This window comes from Triticum dicoccoides, chromosome 5A, assembly GCF_002162155.2.
Source record: "Triticum dicoccoides isolate Atlit2015 ecotype Zavitan chromosome 5A, WEW_v2.0, whole genome shotgun sequence".
Lineage (NCBI taxonomy): Eukaryota > Viridiplantae > Streptophyta > Magnoliopsida > Poales > Poaceae > Triticum > Triticum dicoccoides.
This window is the reverse complement of record NC_041388.1, coordinates 570,209,770-570,224,092: the sequence shown is the minus strand read 5'-3', so window position 1 is coordinate 570,224,092 and position 14,323 is coordinate 570,209,770. Positions and strand designations below refer to the sequence as shown.

The following is a 14,323-nucleotide window of genomic DNA, read 5'->3' as shown; positions in this document are numbered from 1 at the left end:
TGTGGGTTGGGTTGTACTGGTATTAGCCCGGTTTTCTGTCAATTAACCAGGCAATTCTCTTCTCCTTAATCAATGAAAATGGCGAATCTTTTGCCTTGTTTCAAAAAGTTAACTAAGGACTCAAAGTAACATGCCCACATGTAGATATTATTTCCTAATTAAATACATATTCCTTGCATGTTGAATAAACATTCGAGCGGGAGGAGGGTCATAATCAATAGGACCAGCCTATGATCATGATGGATATAAATATATATCACTATAGTGATAATAGTATCGATAATGACGTAAATAAATATGGACCGCACTGGATGGGTCCTAATAACTTCAACAAAACCAGCTTCCATCACTACTAATGTAGGCGGTCCCGATAGCTTGTGGGAAGCAAACAATTTACGTTTATATCCAACGTGATCAAAGATCCTTGCCTAAATTCAACTTTTAACTTCCATGAAAAAGATACCATAGTTTGACTAGTAGCTTTAAAGGTTCATTAACTGGCAAATTTCTAATTTTCATAGTTTCAGAAAGAATAGATACGGCTAAGTTTATATCTCAAGATGGACATCCACCACCAAATAAGTGAAAAAGATTATTGTATTTCCTAATCGGATAGTGATTGGCTACTGACCAAGTGCTAATTAAGTATGATTTAGAGACTTTTCTCAAGCATATAACTACCTTTGTTAGAGCTACAAATATAATATTCTAGTTGCTAGCTAATTATTGGTTAGTCAACACGCACTTCATAATGCGAAAGAACGTTCACATCAATGGACTTAGATCGAGGGAACTTCTCTATAAATGAAGCCATCGCCATCTTCGATCGCAGGATGCATAAATCAAATTAGTACGACAGTAGCATATCCCCCACTACCCTCGTGATACTATTGTCAATTAGTTTCTCGCAAGAGTTGCTCATCTCCACTCTTCTGCTATGTGTCCCTATGTACATCTACTTTGGTATAGTAGTAGATCAAAGAACCAAACAACGCTTCCCACAGACTGACCAATATTGCACATGCTACCTTCCTTCCTGGCCAACGCCCACAACTTGCGTGACTATCTCATCATACTCCTTGCCGATTCAGGCCACAACTCCAGGGTACATGGCTAGGTCAGTAGCGGGATGCGGTTACTCATCACCTGTGACCCCACGAATGTCCAACACATCTTCACCACAAACTATACCAACTTCCCCAAGGGAGCAGAGTATGCCGCTATCTTCGATATCATGGCTGGCAGCCTCTTCACCAATGATTGTGCACTGTCTTTACATCCGCGCGCAAAAATCAAGAGCGTGCCTATCAGCCCGTGGTTGGTTTCTATAATGGCAACTTGTTACTATGACAAGTTGGAGAACAGCCTTCTCCCATTCTTTGCCGACCTGGCAAGCAGCAACGACGGGCCTCGCTTCGCTCTGCTTTGGCCAAAGCCTACCGGTGATGGGCCTCATTTTGCTCGCTCTTCAGAACTTTGTCTTTCTCTTTATACTTGAATTTGGTGCATGACATAACAGAAGAATCAAAACTTCTATATCTATCCATCGTTAACGAAGAACCTTGTCTAAATTACATTTTGTATACTCCATGGAAAGGAAGAGCCACAGTTACTATCTATTTAACGTGTTGGGTCACATTCTCCATGTGTGTCTCATATGTGTGGACTCTTCTCATTTTTGTAACACCATTGCCGTGTTGCAGAGTTTTATTATATGTGGTGTTGTAGACTAGAGAATGGGGGAAACTAATGCTACAGAGGCGCATGCACGAGTGTTGGATAGTTTGGCCTTTCTAGTGGCATTGCGGTTGCGCTCGATGGTGTCTACACATGGCTGGGTCGGTGACGGGAGATGTTTTTTCGGTGTCCGCACCACACTGCTCCCACTAGAAACCAATGCCTAAAGTTTACATATAAAAATAAAAAAATTGGCGGATCTATGTGACTGCTAGTTCCATAAAAAAGTTATATATTTGTAGTATATTACTAGATTATTTTGATTTGTTGTTCAGGTTTTATGCCCACCCAAATCGATTGGCTTTCATATGGACCCTAGTAGTTAATTATTCCTATTCCCTCCGTTCTTAAATATATTCTTTTTAGAGATTTCCATATGGACTAAATACAGATGTATATAGACGTATTTTAGAATGTAGATTCATTCATTTTGTTTTGTATTTAGTTCACTAGTCTTTAACCTGTGCATCTGCACGGGCTAGCAACTTTAATGTTAGATACAACAAAGTTGTTACAAATTAGCAATGCCTGACAATAATATGAATATCTGGATATGGGTTATTGTTACCACTGATGCATGTTTGTCTTTGTTGGGTTCCCAATAAATTTTATGATGTTAAAAAATGGTTTTTTTCTATTACTGGTACTGTTTTTTTAAGGATGCTATCTTTTCTGTTTGAGGAACGGACGGGTTTTTTTTACAACGTTGGAATTGTCACAAGCCAATGTTTGGATGGGGACATTTATGTTTGGCAAGATTTCTTTTTAGCAGATATAAATTTTCAATTCAGTGGTCTACTTAGTTTTGATGACTTGAACGATCCGGCCATATACAGGAGCCGTGGTTGCCTAAAAAATGTACGGGAGCCAATGTACATGCTTTCTCTTTTTTGGGAGAGATGGTTTTTTTCTAATTGGCAAGAAGGCTTTCACTACTAGTTGTTTGTAACGGAAGGGGCCTTTTTTGAGACGGAGACTATCTCCCTTCTTTTTTCTTTTCTTTTTGAAACTAGACTATCTCCTTTCTAAAGGAACGGGCGGATACCTTTTGTATTTCGTTTCAAAAATTGGACGTGTCAGATTTTTTCTTTTTTTTTGGAATAGACCACGGAAGCCAAGGTTACCTAAAAAATGCACATGAGCTGAGGAGATGTTTTCTCTTTTTTGAAGGAGCGATGCAACTCCTTTTTTAATTGCAGAAGAGTTTCACGAATCCTGCATGTCAAAAAAGATGTCTCATGGATCTTATTGAGTTTTTTTTACATCTAAGATAATATATACTCCCTTCGTTTTTTTACCTAAGATGTATTATTTTGAACATGGTGACCAAGGCGCATAATTATAGAGGTCTTATGACAAAAGTACCCTTGGCAAATTTGTTGGTTAGTGGCAAGTAAATCCTTGAGTCCAAGAAAGTAAGAGATACATGCAATCCAGAGAGAGATAGTTTTCTTCTTTTGATACAAGGATATACAAAGGAAATCAGGATAGAGATACTTTCCTCTTTCTAGAGGGATAAAAAGGGAATTACGAGGAATTAGAGCAAATGCACCTTACATTGTGAAATTTAATGAAAAAACTAATACACCTAATATAAAGGAATTGAGGGAGTATAGAGTAATTATGGAAGGACTTTATCATTTGCTTTAAAGGAATATATGGATTTTTTTTAGAAACATTGGCCGTGTCATATGTCTTTTTGGACGGCCGGAACCATCTGTGTTATGCAAGTTTTTTTCTTATCTCGGGCTTAATTTTACAATCCAACGGTTTAATTGATTATGATGGTGTGGCTTGATTAAAACGCTTGAAAGGTGCCTCTAATTAGTAAATATATAAGATTCTATTAGAATCTCTAAAAAAGGCTTATATTTAGAAACAATGGGCGTACCTTGGTATTCAACGCAGGTTGGATCGACATTCGTGGGTAGAGGGTCACAATGGATATAAGATACTCTCTCCGGTTCTTTTTACTTTACGTATTAGATTTATGTCAAGTCAAACGTTGCAAAAAGTTTAACCACATTTATATTAAAAAGTATCAACATCAACGATACCAAATATATATGTACTATGAAACTACATTTCATAATCTATATCTATATCTATTAATAAAAGGATTAACACTTCATGAATTTCAAGATGATATGCCGGCTTAGTCTTTCGGATGTGCTCATAGGGGTAGGATGTGCATGTGTGCGTTCATAGGAGTGAGTGCATGCGCGTGTATATGAGCGCTTGCGTCTGTGCTGTGTTCAAAAATAAATAAAAGGACTAAAGCTTCTTCCTCCCTAATTTTCGTTCGTTATTAGTTTCACCCGTCAATGCTCGTTTCGTCCGTCATCATCGGTGAGTATAATTCGTCCGAGCCGGGTGAACTGAGCCCGCCCGTGCGCTCTGGCTCACCTATCATGTTTGTAGCAAAAAATACATGCCGATGAGAGGATTCAATCCCCAAACCTAACGTCCAACAGATAATGGCACAGCCAACCGAACTAGTTGTGTTATTTGAAGAAACAAATGTAGATACAGTTGTTAAATAGTCCCACCTTGCTCCCTCAAATCCAATCTACCCAATATGCATACATCTTTAATCTCCTTGGTATATCAAGAAGCCATCTAGCGAACATAGTGAAGTGTGGGTCTCATGTTTCCTAAAGATAAAGATGGAAAGAAGGGATATCCGTGATTGACAAAAAAATAGGAAGGTGGGAACCTGTCCAGTAATAAGAAGGAAAGGAGGGCTTTTGGGGATTGAAAGCGAAAAAAATAGGAAAGTAGGAAGTTGTCGCGTAATAAGAAGGAAAAGAGGGATTCGGGGAAAAACTGGGAAACCAGCCATCCTGTAATAAGAAGAAAGTGTCCTAACAAGGAAGAAGGAGAGAACAAAGAAGGAAAGAAGGAATTCCGGGAATTGAAAATAAAGAAAAAAGGAGGGATTTCTAGGATTGATGGAGAAACATAGCAAAGTGAGAAGTCGTCCGGTAATAAAAAGGAAAGTGTCCAAATAGCCTCGTGACTTTTTGTCATTTGTTTTGTCCCATAATGAGGTGTTGATCTCTAAAAAGATTGTGGGAACAAAAGTATACCAGTTAGAAATCATTCAAAAGTGGCCCCCCACAAAAACATTCCATCCTCTGCCACTAGCTATAGTCCCACGAACGCGAAGTTTTACCCCTCCCATAAATGTAGAGAAAATTATGTTAGAATTGTTTAACACCTGCAAGAAAAACTATGTCTAAATCATAATTATTTTTTTACTTATTGTTCATGTACAATATATTTAAAAAATATATGATGAAAAAGATAGTACATGTTAAAAATATTTTCTTGATTGTTGGATACGAATCGTGCTATATACACAGTCCCTAAACCTAGCCAACATTGGTTCATGAAAATCAGTGTTACCTCCGTAGTGAAGCACAAACATTGTACTAGAATAAACTTTACTATATACAGTATAATGCGATATGTTTTGGGCATCACTAAGCAACTCCAACAAAGGCATGAAGGGATACTGACAACCAGGTAGATATTTATGTGATTTAAAATTCCACACACCTTTAGTACACTTCTGAAATATGTTCATATTTTTTCCGCAATACATATTTTCATGGCAGCATGGAGGATTTCAAAGAGTTTGTTCATGTCATCATGCCTAGCGGTGGATCGTGGAATGAGGAATGGGGGTTGGGGGTCTTGAGCAATTGGGTTAGAAAAGTGTGGTTTTTTCACCCGTTGCAACGCATGGGCATTTGTGCTAGTGAACCTAAAGTATTGATTTGGCTTCATGAATGTTGATACATTTTTCTAGAAGTTCGGTCAAAGTAAAGATATTTTGACTTCGGACAAAACTTATATGCAGATAAAAAAGGACCGGTGAGAGTGCTTGTCATTTCATTATTTCCTTCCTAGTAGCCTATGATCATGATGGATATAAATATATATCAGTATAGTGATAATAATATCGACAACAGCGTAAATTAATATAGACCAAAGTGGATGGGCCATAATAACTTCAACAAAACCAGTTTCCATCACTGCTAATGTGACCGGTACCGGTAGCTCGTGGGAAGAAAACCCTCTACGTTTACATCCATCGTGATCAAAGATCCTTGCCTAAATTCAACTTCCAAGTTCCATGAAAAAGATACCATAGTTTGACTAGTAGCTTTAAAGGTTCATTGGCTATTATGTTCTTAATTTTTATAGTTTAGCAAGAATAGGTACGGCTAACTATCTCAAGATAGACATCCACCACCAAATAAGCAAAAAGACTATTATATTTCCTAATTGGTGAGTGATTGGTTACTGACCAACTGCTAATTAAGTGCGATTTGGAGACTTTTCTCGAGCATATAACTACCTCCGTTGGAGCTACAAATATATTCTTGTAGTGGCAAGCTAATTATTGGCTAGTCAACATGCACTTCACAATGAGAAACAACGTGCACCACAATGGACTTAGATCGAGGGAACTTGTCTATAAATGAAGCCATCGCTATGTTCGATTGCAGGATGCATAAATCAAAGTAGTACGACAATAGCATATCCCCTGCTACCCTCATGATAACAATGTCGAGTAGTTTCTCGCAAGAGCTTCTCATCTCCACTCTCGTGCTACTTGTCCCTATGTACTTCTACTTTAGGTATAGTAGTAGATCAAAGAACCCAACAATGCTTCCCACAAACTGGCCAATATTGCACATGTTACCTTCCTTCCTGGCCAACTCCCACAACTTGCATGACTATCTCTCCATAGTGCTTGCCGAATCAGGCCACAACTTCAAGGCGCATGGCCCGGTTGGGAGCGGGATGCGGTTGCTCATCACCTGCGACCCCGCGAATGTACGACACATCTTCACCACAAACTACACCAACTTCCCCAAGGGAGCAGAGTTTGCCGCCATCTTTGACATCATGGCTGGTAGCCTCTTCACCATTGATGGTGCACCCTCTCTTCGGCCGCGCGCAAAAATCCAGAGCGTGCTTAGCAGCCCACGGTTGGTTGCTAGTATGGCAACTTGCTGCCGTGACAAGGTGGAGAATGGCCTTCTACCATTATTTTCCCACCTGGCAAGCACCGGCACTCCGTTCGACATGCAAGAAATGTTTTCCAGGTTTATGTTTGACTTGGCTGCCACACCTCTCTTTGGCGTGGATCCTGGCCTCCTGTCCTTCTCCTTAGACATGTCGATGCCACCCATGGATGCCGCGGTCGCGATGGACACGGTCATGGAGGTGGGATTTATCCGACACTTAATTCCAACCTCTTGCTGGAAGGCAATGAGGCGCCTAAACATCGGCTCCGAGAGGAAGCTTCGCACGGCGCACACGGTGCTAAGAAGATTTGCTGCAGAGATGATCGAGGAGAGGAGTAAGATAACTCTCAATAGGGGAAGATGTGCATTGAGTAATGATGATGAACACGAGGATATTCTATCTTCCTACATAAATGACCCAGACTACACAGACAATGACTTGCTCCATGCGGTGCTCCTCAGCTTCATGCTTGCTGGGCGGGACACGATTGGTACCACTCTACCCTGGGTCTTCTACAACCTCGCCCAGAACCCTGGCATTGTATCAATTATCCGCAGTCAACTCTCACCCATTGCATCGCGCAAAGTACCCGCGAGTACGGGTGCCATGATGATCTTTGAACCAGAGGATACAAAACCTCTGGTCTATCTCAGAGCTGCGTTGTACGAGACTCTTAGGTTGTACCCATCGGCACCTATTGAGCGCAAGACAGTGGCTGCTGGTGATATCATGCCGAGTGGCCATGAGGTGAAGGTCGGGGACACCATCCTTATATCTCTCCACTCCATGGGGAGAATGGAAGACCTATGGGGTAAAGACTGCCTTAACTATAACCCGAATAGGTGGTTGTCAAAGGATGGCAACACCCTAAGGTACGTACCATCTCACAAGTTCTTGGCCTTCAACTCAGGCTCGAGGATCTGCCCTGGCAAGGAGATTGCGGTTATGCAGATGAAGACCGTCGTTGCGACTGTGTTGTGGAACTTTGATGTCGAGGTGGTGGAAGGGCAGATCATCCAGCCCAAGCCATCTTGTATACTACAGATGAAAAATGGATTTATAGTTAAACTGAGGAAGCGAGAATTGTAATATTACACAATCCTTGTGTTTAAACTTACTTAAGGGTCCTGCATGGTTCTTCCCAGGCCTGGAATCTCAGTATTGTATTTATATACATGGATTGCTATTTATATGATAAAATAATAAGGACATATGTTTAAATTTATATCTATTATTTGCATACATTTTCTGTTGAGTCGTGGACGAGGATGAGGATTGAAGGATAGCTTGCCTCAGAAGCATTTTCTGTCTCTCTTGGACGGAGGAGTGGGCATAGTTGGCCTGGTTGTGGATGTGCTTTGTATTTTGTCTTGTTGATGCACTCATGGTTTCTACTTAGAATCAATCGAGAGGCCATACCTAGATTATTAGCATTTTTGTTTGATTGAGTTGTATGTAATCAGACAGGTTTAGGTCGCTATTCAAGTTGAGTGAATGAATGCGCACCAGCTCCATGAACATTGGTCCTCATTGAGCCCACCTATCTACTCCACTGGTACCACGTTTTAGACATTAGCAATGAGAGAGAGAGACACACACAAAGAGAGAGAGAGAGAGACGAAGCCATCTAATGTATGGCAAGAACAAATGTTATATAGTTGGCTTTGATATATGGGACCCCTTTGATAGTTTGTTTATCACTTTTGGATACTAATTATTTTCTAAGGAAATGTCATTTATCGCATGTGGAATCAACATCTGTTTTGAAGGAGTGTCACGAAGGATATACATTTCTTTCTTCTGTTGCTATCGACCTACAACCACCATGGTATTAAATATACACCACGATCAAAGTTTTAAATAGCGGCATAAGCGTTAGCAGATAAATGGGTGCTATATTGCCGAGATAGCGTGCTATATATTTAAAATTATGACCAATATACATAATAATATGGATCACCATGAAATAAATATGAATCGCAATAAATAATAAGTAATAATAACATCGACAGCAAAATATATTTCTTTGCTGCTTCTATGACCGGGTAACAAGCGAGAAATGAGCACTCTATATTTTAAGCATCACAGTCATAGATCCTTGTGTGAATACAACCGTAAGTTATCTCCAAATACACATATTTGTAATAATGGCATTAGTGTCCATTACTAACTTGACACTCAATTAACCAAGAATTCGGTTATTTTGCTTTGGAGTCCAATGTTCTTTTTCACGTTTTCTATGCTCACCCGGCGGGCCATTTAGGTACGGGCGGGAATAAAACCTAACACTGATACTGTACTACATGAATTATCTGCTGTTGCAGTCAATAGCTATTTTTTTGTCTTCATTTCTGATTCACTGGATCTAACACTGATGATGTCGGTTGCTTGCGCGTGTGGCCATCCGGTGGCATGTGACGTCGTGGTTGTGTCACATGCCGGTGGCCAGGTTGGCCGGTGATGCCCATGTCATGTGGGTTGGGTTGTAACGTTATTAGCCCGGTTTTCTGTCAATTAACCAGGCAATTCTCTTCTCCTTAATCAATGAAAATGGCAAATCTTTTGCCTTGTTTCAAAAAGTTAAGTAAGGACTCAAAGTAACATGCCCACATGTAGATATTATTTCCTAATTAAATAGATATTCCTTGCATGTTGAATAAACATTCGAGCGGGAGAAGGGTCACAATCAATAGGACCAGCCTATGATCATGATGGATATAAATATATATCACTATAGTGATAATAGCATCGATGACGACGTAAATAAATATGGACCGCACTGGATGGGTCCTAATAACTTCAACAAAACCAGCTTCCATCACTACTAACGTAGGCGGTCCCGATAGCTTGTGGGAAGCAAAGCATTTACGTTTATATCCAGCGTGATCAAAGATCCTTGCCTAAATTCAACTTTTAACTTCCATGAAAAAGATACCATAGTTTGACTAGTAGCTTTAAAGGTTCATTAACTGGCACATTTCTACTTTTCATAGTTTCAGAAAGAATAGATACGGCTAAGTATATATCTCAAGATGGACATCCACCACCAAATAAGTGAAAAAGATTATTGTATTTACTAATCAGATAGTGATTGGCTACTAACCAAGTGCTAATTAAGTATGATTTAGAGACTTTTCTCAAGCATATAACTACCATTGTTAGAGCTACAAATATAATATTCTAGTTGCTAGCTAATTATTGGTTAGTCAACACGCACTTCATAATGCGAAAGAACGTGCACATCAATGAACTTAGATCGAGGGAACTTCTCTATAAATGAAGCCATCGCCATCTTCGATCGCAGGATGCATAAATCAAATTAGTACGACAGTAGCATATCCCCCACTACCCTCGTGATAATTTTGTCAATTAGTTTCTCGCAAGAGCTACTCATCTCCACTCTCCTGCTACGTGTCCCTATGTACATCTACTTTGGTATAGTAGTAGATCAAAGAACCAAACAACGCTTCCCACAGACTGACCAGTATTGCACATGCTACCTTCCTTCCTGGCCAACGCCCACAACTTGCGTGACTATCTCATCATACTCCTTGCCGATTCAGGGCACAACTCCAGGGCACATGGCTAGGTCAGTAGCGGGATGCGGTTACTCATCACCTGTGACCCCACGAATGTCCAACACATCTTCACCACAAACTATACCAACTTCCCCAAGGGAGTAGAGTTTGCCGCTATCTTTGATATCTTGATATCATGGCTGGCAGCCTCTTCACCATTGAGTGTGCACTATCACTACATCCACGCGCAAAAATCAAGAGCGTGCTTATCAGCCCGTGGTTGGTTTCTATAATGGCAACTTGTTACTATGACAAGTTGGAGAACAGCCTTCTCCCATTCTTTGCCGACCTGGCAAGCAGCAGCGACGGGCCTCACTTCGCTCTGCTTTGGCCCAAGCCTACCGGTGATGGGCTTCGTTTTGCTCGCTCTTCAGAAGTTTGTCTTTCTCTTTATACTTGAATTTGGAGCATGACATAACAGAAGAATCAAAACTTCTATATCTATCCATCGTTAATGAAGAACCTTGTCTAAATTACATTTTGTATACTCCATGGAACGGAAGAGCCGCAGTTACTATCTATTTAACGTGTTGGGTCACATTCTCTATGTGTGTCTCATATGTGTGGACTCTTCTCGTTTTTGTAACACCATTGCCGTGTTGCAGTGTTTTATTATATGTGGTGTTGTAGACTAGAGAATGGGGGAAACTAATGCTACAGAGGCGCATGCACGAGTGTTGGATAGTTTGGCCTTTCTGGTGGCATTGCGGTTGCGCTCGATGGTGTCTACGCATGGCTGGGTCGGTGACGGGAGATGTTTTTTGGGTGTCCGCACCACACTGCTCCCACTAGAAACCAATGCCTAAAGTTTACATATAAAAATAAAAAAATTGGCGGATCTATGTGACTGCTAGTTCCATAAAAAAGTTATATATTTGTAGTATATTACTAGATTATTTTGATTTGTTGTTCAGGTTTTATGCCCACCCAAATCGATTTGGCTTTCATATGGACCCTAGTAGTTAATTATTCCTATTCCCGCCGTTCTTAAATATTATTCTTTTTAGAGATTTCCATATGGACTAAATACAGATGTATATAGACGTATTTTAGAATGTAGATTCATTCATTTTATTTTGTATTTAGTTCACTAGTCGTTAACCCGTGCATCTGCACGGGCTAGCAACTTTAATGTTAGATACAACGAAGTTGTTACAAATTAGCAATGCCAGACAATAATATGAATATCTGGATATGGGTTATTGTTGCCACTGATGCATGTTTGTCTTTGTTGGATTCCCAATAAATTTTATGATGTTAAAAAATGGGTTTTTTTTCTATTACAGGTACTGTTATTTTAAGGACGCTATCTTTTCTGTTTGACGAACGGATGGTTATTTTTACAATGCTGGAATTGTCACAAGCCAATGTTTGGATGGGGACATTTATGTTTGGCAAGATTTCTTTTTATCAGATATAAATTTTCAATTCAGTGGTCTACTTAGTTTTGATGACTTGAACGATCCGGCCATATACAGGAGCCGTGGTTGCCTAAAAAATGTACGGGAGCCAATGTACATGCTTTCTCTTTTTTGGGAGAGATGCTTTTTTTTTCTAATTGGCAAGAAGGCTTTCACTACTAGCTGTTTGTAACGGAAGGGGCCTTTTTTGAGACGGAGACTATCTCCTTTCTCTTTTTCTTTTTTTTTTGAAACTAGACTATCTCCTTTCTAAAGGAACGGGCGGATACCTTTTGTATTTCGTTTCAAAAATTGGACGTGTCAGATTTTTTCTTTTTTTTTGGAATAGACCACGGAAGCCAAGTTACCTAAAAAATGCACATGAGCTGAGGAGATGTTTTCTCTTTTTTTAAGGAGCGATGCAACTCCTTTTTTAATTGCAGAAGAGTTTCACGAATCTTGCATGTCAAAAAAGATGTCTCATGGATCTTATAGAGTTTTTTTACATCTAAGATCATATATACTCCCTCCGTTTCTTTATCTAAGATGTATTATTTTGAACATGGTGACCAAGGCGCACAATTATAGAGGTCTTATGACAAAAGTACCCTTGACAAATTTGTTGGTTAGTGGCAAGTAAATCCTTGAGTCCAAGAAAGTAAGAGATACATGCAATCTAGAGAGAGATAGTTTTCTTCTTTTGATACAAGGACATACAAAGGAAATCAGGATAGAGATACTTTCCTCTTTCTAAAGGGATAAAAAGGGAATTACGAGGAATTAGAGCAAATGCACCTTACATTGTGAAATTTAATGAAAAAACTAATACACCTAATATAAAGGAATTGAGGGAGTATAGAGTAATTATGGAAGGACTTTATCATTTGCTTTAAAGGAATATATGGATTTTTTTAGAAACATTGGCCGTGTCATATGTCTTTTTGGACGGCCGGAACCATCTGTGTTATGCAAGTTTTCTTCTTATCTTGGACTTAATTTTACAATCCAACGGTTTAATTGATTATGATGGTGTGGCTTAATTAAAACGCTTGAAAGGTGCCTCTAATTAGTAAATATATAAGATTCTATTATAATCCCTAGAAAGGCTTATATTTAGAAACAATGGGCGTACCTTGGTATTCAACACAGGTTGGATCGACATTCGTGGGTAGAGGGTCACAATGGATATAAGATACTCTCTCCAGTTCTTTTTACTTTACGTATTAGATTTATGTCAAGTAAAACGTTGCAAAAAAGTTTAACCAAATTTATATTAAAAAGTATCAACATCAACAATACCAAATATATATATGTACTATGAAACTACATTTCATAATCTATATCTATATCTATTAATAAAAGGATTAACACTTCATGAATTTCAAGATGATATGCCGGCTCAGTCTTTCGGATGTGCTCATAGGGGTAGGATGTGCATGTGTGCGTTCATAGGGGTGAGTGTATGCGCATGTATATGAGCGCTTGCGTCTGTGCTGTGTTCAAAAATAAATAAAAGGACTAAAGCTTCTTCCTCCCTAATTTTTGTTCGTTATTAGTTTCACCCGTCAATGCTTGTTTCGTCCGTCGTCGGTGAGTATAATTCGTCCGAGCCGGGTGAACTGTGCCCGCCCGTGCGCTCTGGCCCACCTATCATGTTTGAAGCAAAAAATACATGCCGATGAGAGGATTCAATCCCCAAACCTAACGTCCAACAGATAATGGCACAGCCAACCGAACTAGTTGTGTTATTTGAAGGAACAAATGTAGATTCAATTGTTAAATAGTCCCACCTTGCTCCCTCAAATCCAATCTACCCAATATGCATACATCTTTAATCTCCTTGGTATATCAAGAAGCCATCTAGCGAACATAGTGAAGTGTGGGTCTCATGTTTCCTAAAGATAAAGATGGAAAGAAGGGATTTCTGTGATTGACAAAGAAATAGGAAGGTGAGAACCTGTCCGGTAATAAGAAGGAAAGGAGGGCTTTCGGGGATTGAAAGCGAAAAAAATAGGAAAGTAGGAAGTTGTCGCGTAATAAGAAGGAAAAGCGGGATTCGGGGAAAAACTGGGAAACCAGCCATCCCGTAATAAGAAGAAAGTGTCCTAACAAGGAAGAAGGAGAGAACAAAGAAGGAAAGGAGGGATTCCGGGAATTGAAAATAAAGAAAAAAGGAGGGATTTCTGGGATTGATGTAGAAAAATAGCAAAGTGAGAAGTCGTCCGGTAATAAAAAGGAAAGTGTCCTAATAGCCTCATGACTTTTTGTCATTTGTTTTGTCCCATAATGAGTTGTTGATCTCTAAAAAGATTGTGGGAACAAAAGTATACCAGTTAGAAATCATTCAAAAGTGGCCCCCCTCAAAAACATTTCATCCTCTGCCACTAGCTATAGTCCCACGAACGCGTAGTTTTACCCCTCCCCATAAATGGAGAGAAAATTATGTTAGAATTGTTTAACACCTGCAAGAAAAACTATGTCTAAATCATAATTAATTTATTTACTTATTGTTCATGTACAATATATTTAAAAAATATATGATGAAAAAGATAGTACATGTTAAAA

General features: G+C 39.4%; 1 protein-coding gene across 1 annotated transcript; it reads left to right on the top strand.

Moving 5' to 3' along the window:
• The first annotated feature begins 6,273 nt into the window (after nt 1–6,273).
• LOC119297920 (noroxomaritidine synthase 2-like) lies at nt 6,274–7,869 on the top strand. Its single transcript, XM_037575513.1, has one exon. The coding sequence runs from the start codon at nt 6,304–6,306 to the stop codon at nt 7,867–7,869; it is 1,566 nt and encodes a 521-aa protein (XP_037431410.1). The 5' UTR covers nt 6,274–6,303.
• Nucleotides 7,870–14,323: the final 6,454 nt, after the last annotated feature.

What these genes read in the sequence shown, in the direction of transcription:
- LOC119297920 (XM_037575513.1), top strand. Translation starts at nt 6,304, where the DNA reads ATGATAACAATGTCGAGTAGTTTCTCGCAAGAGCTTCTCATCTCCACT.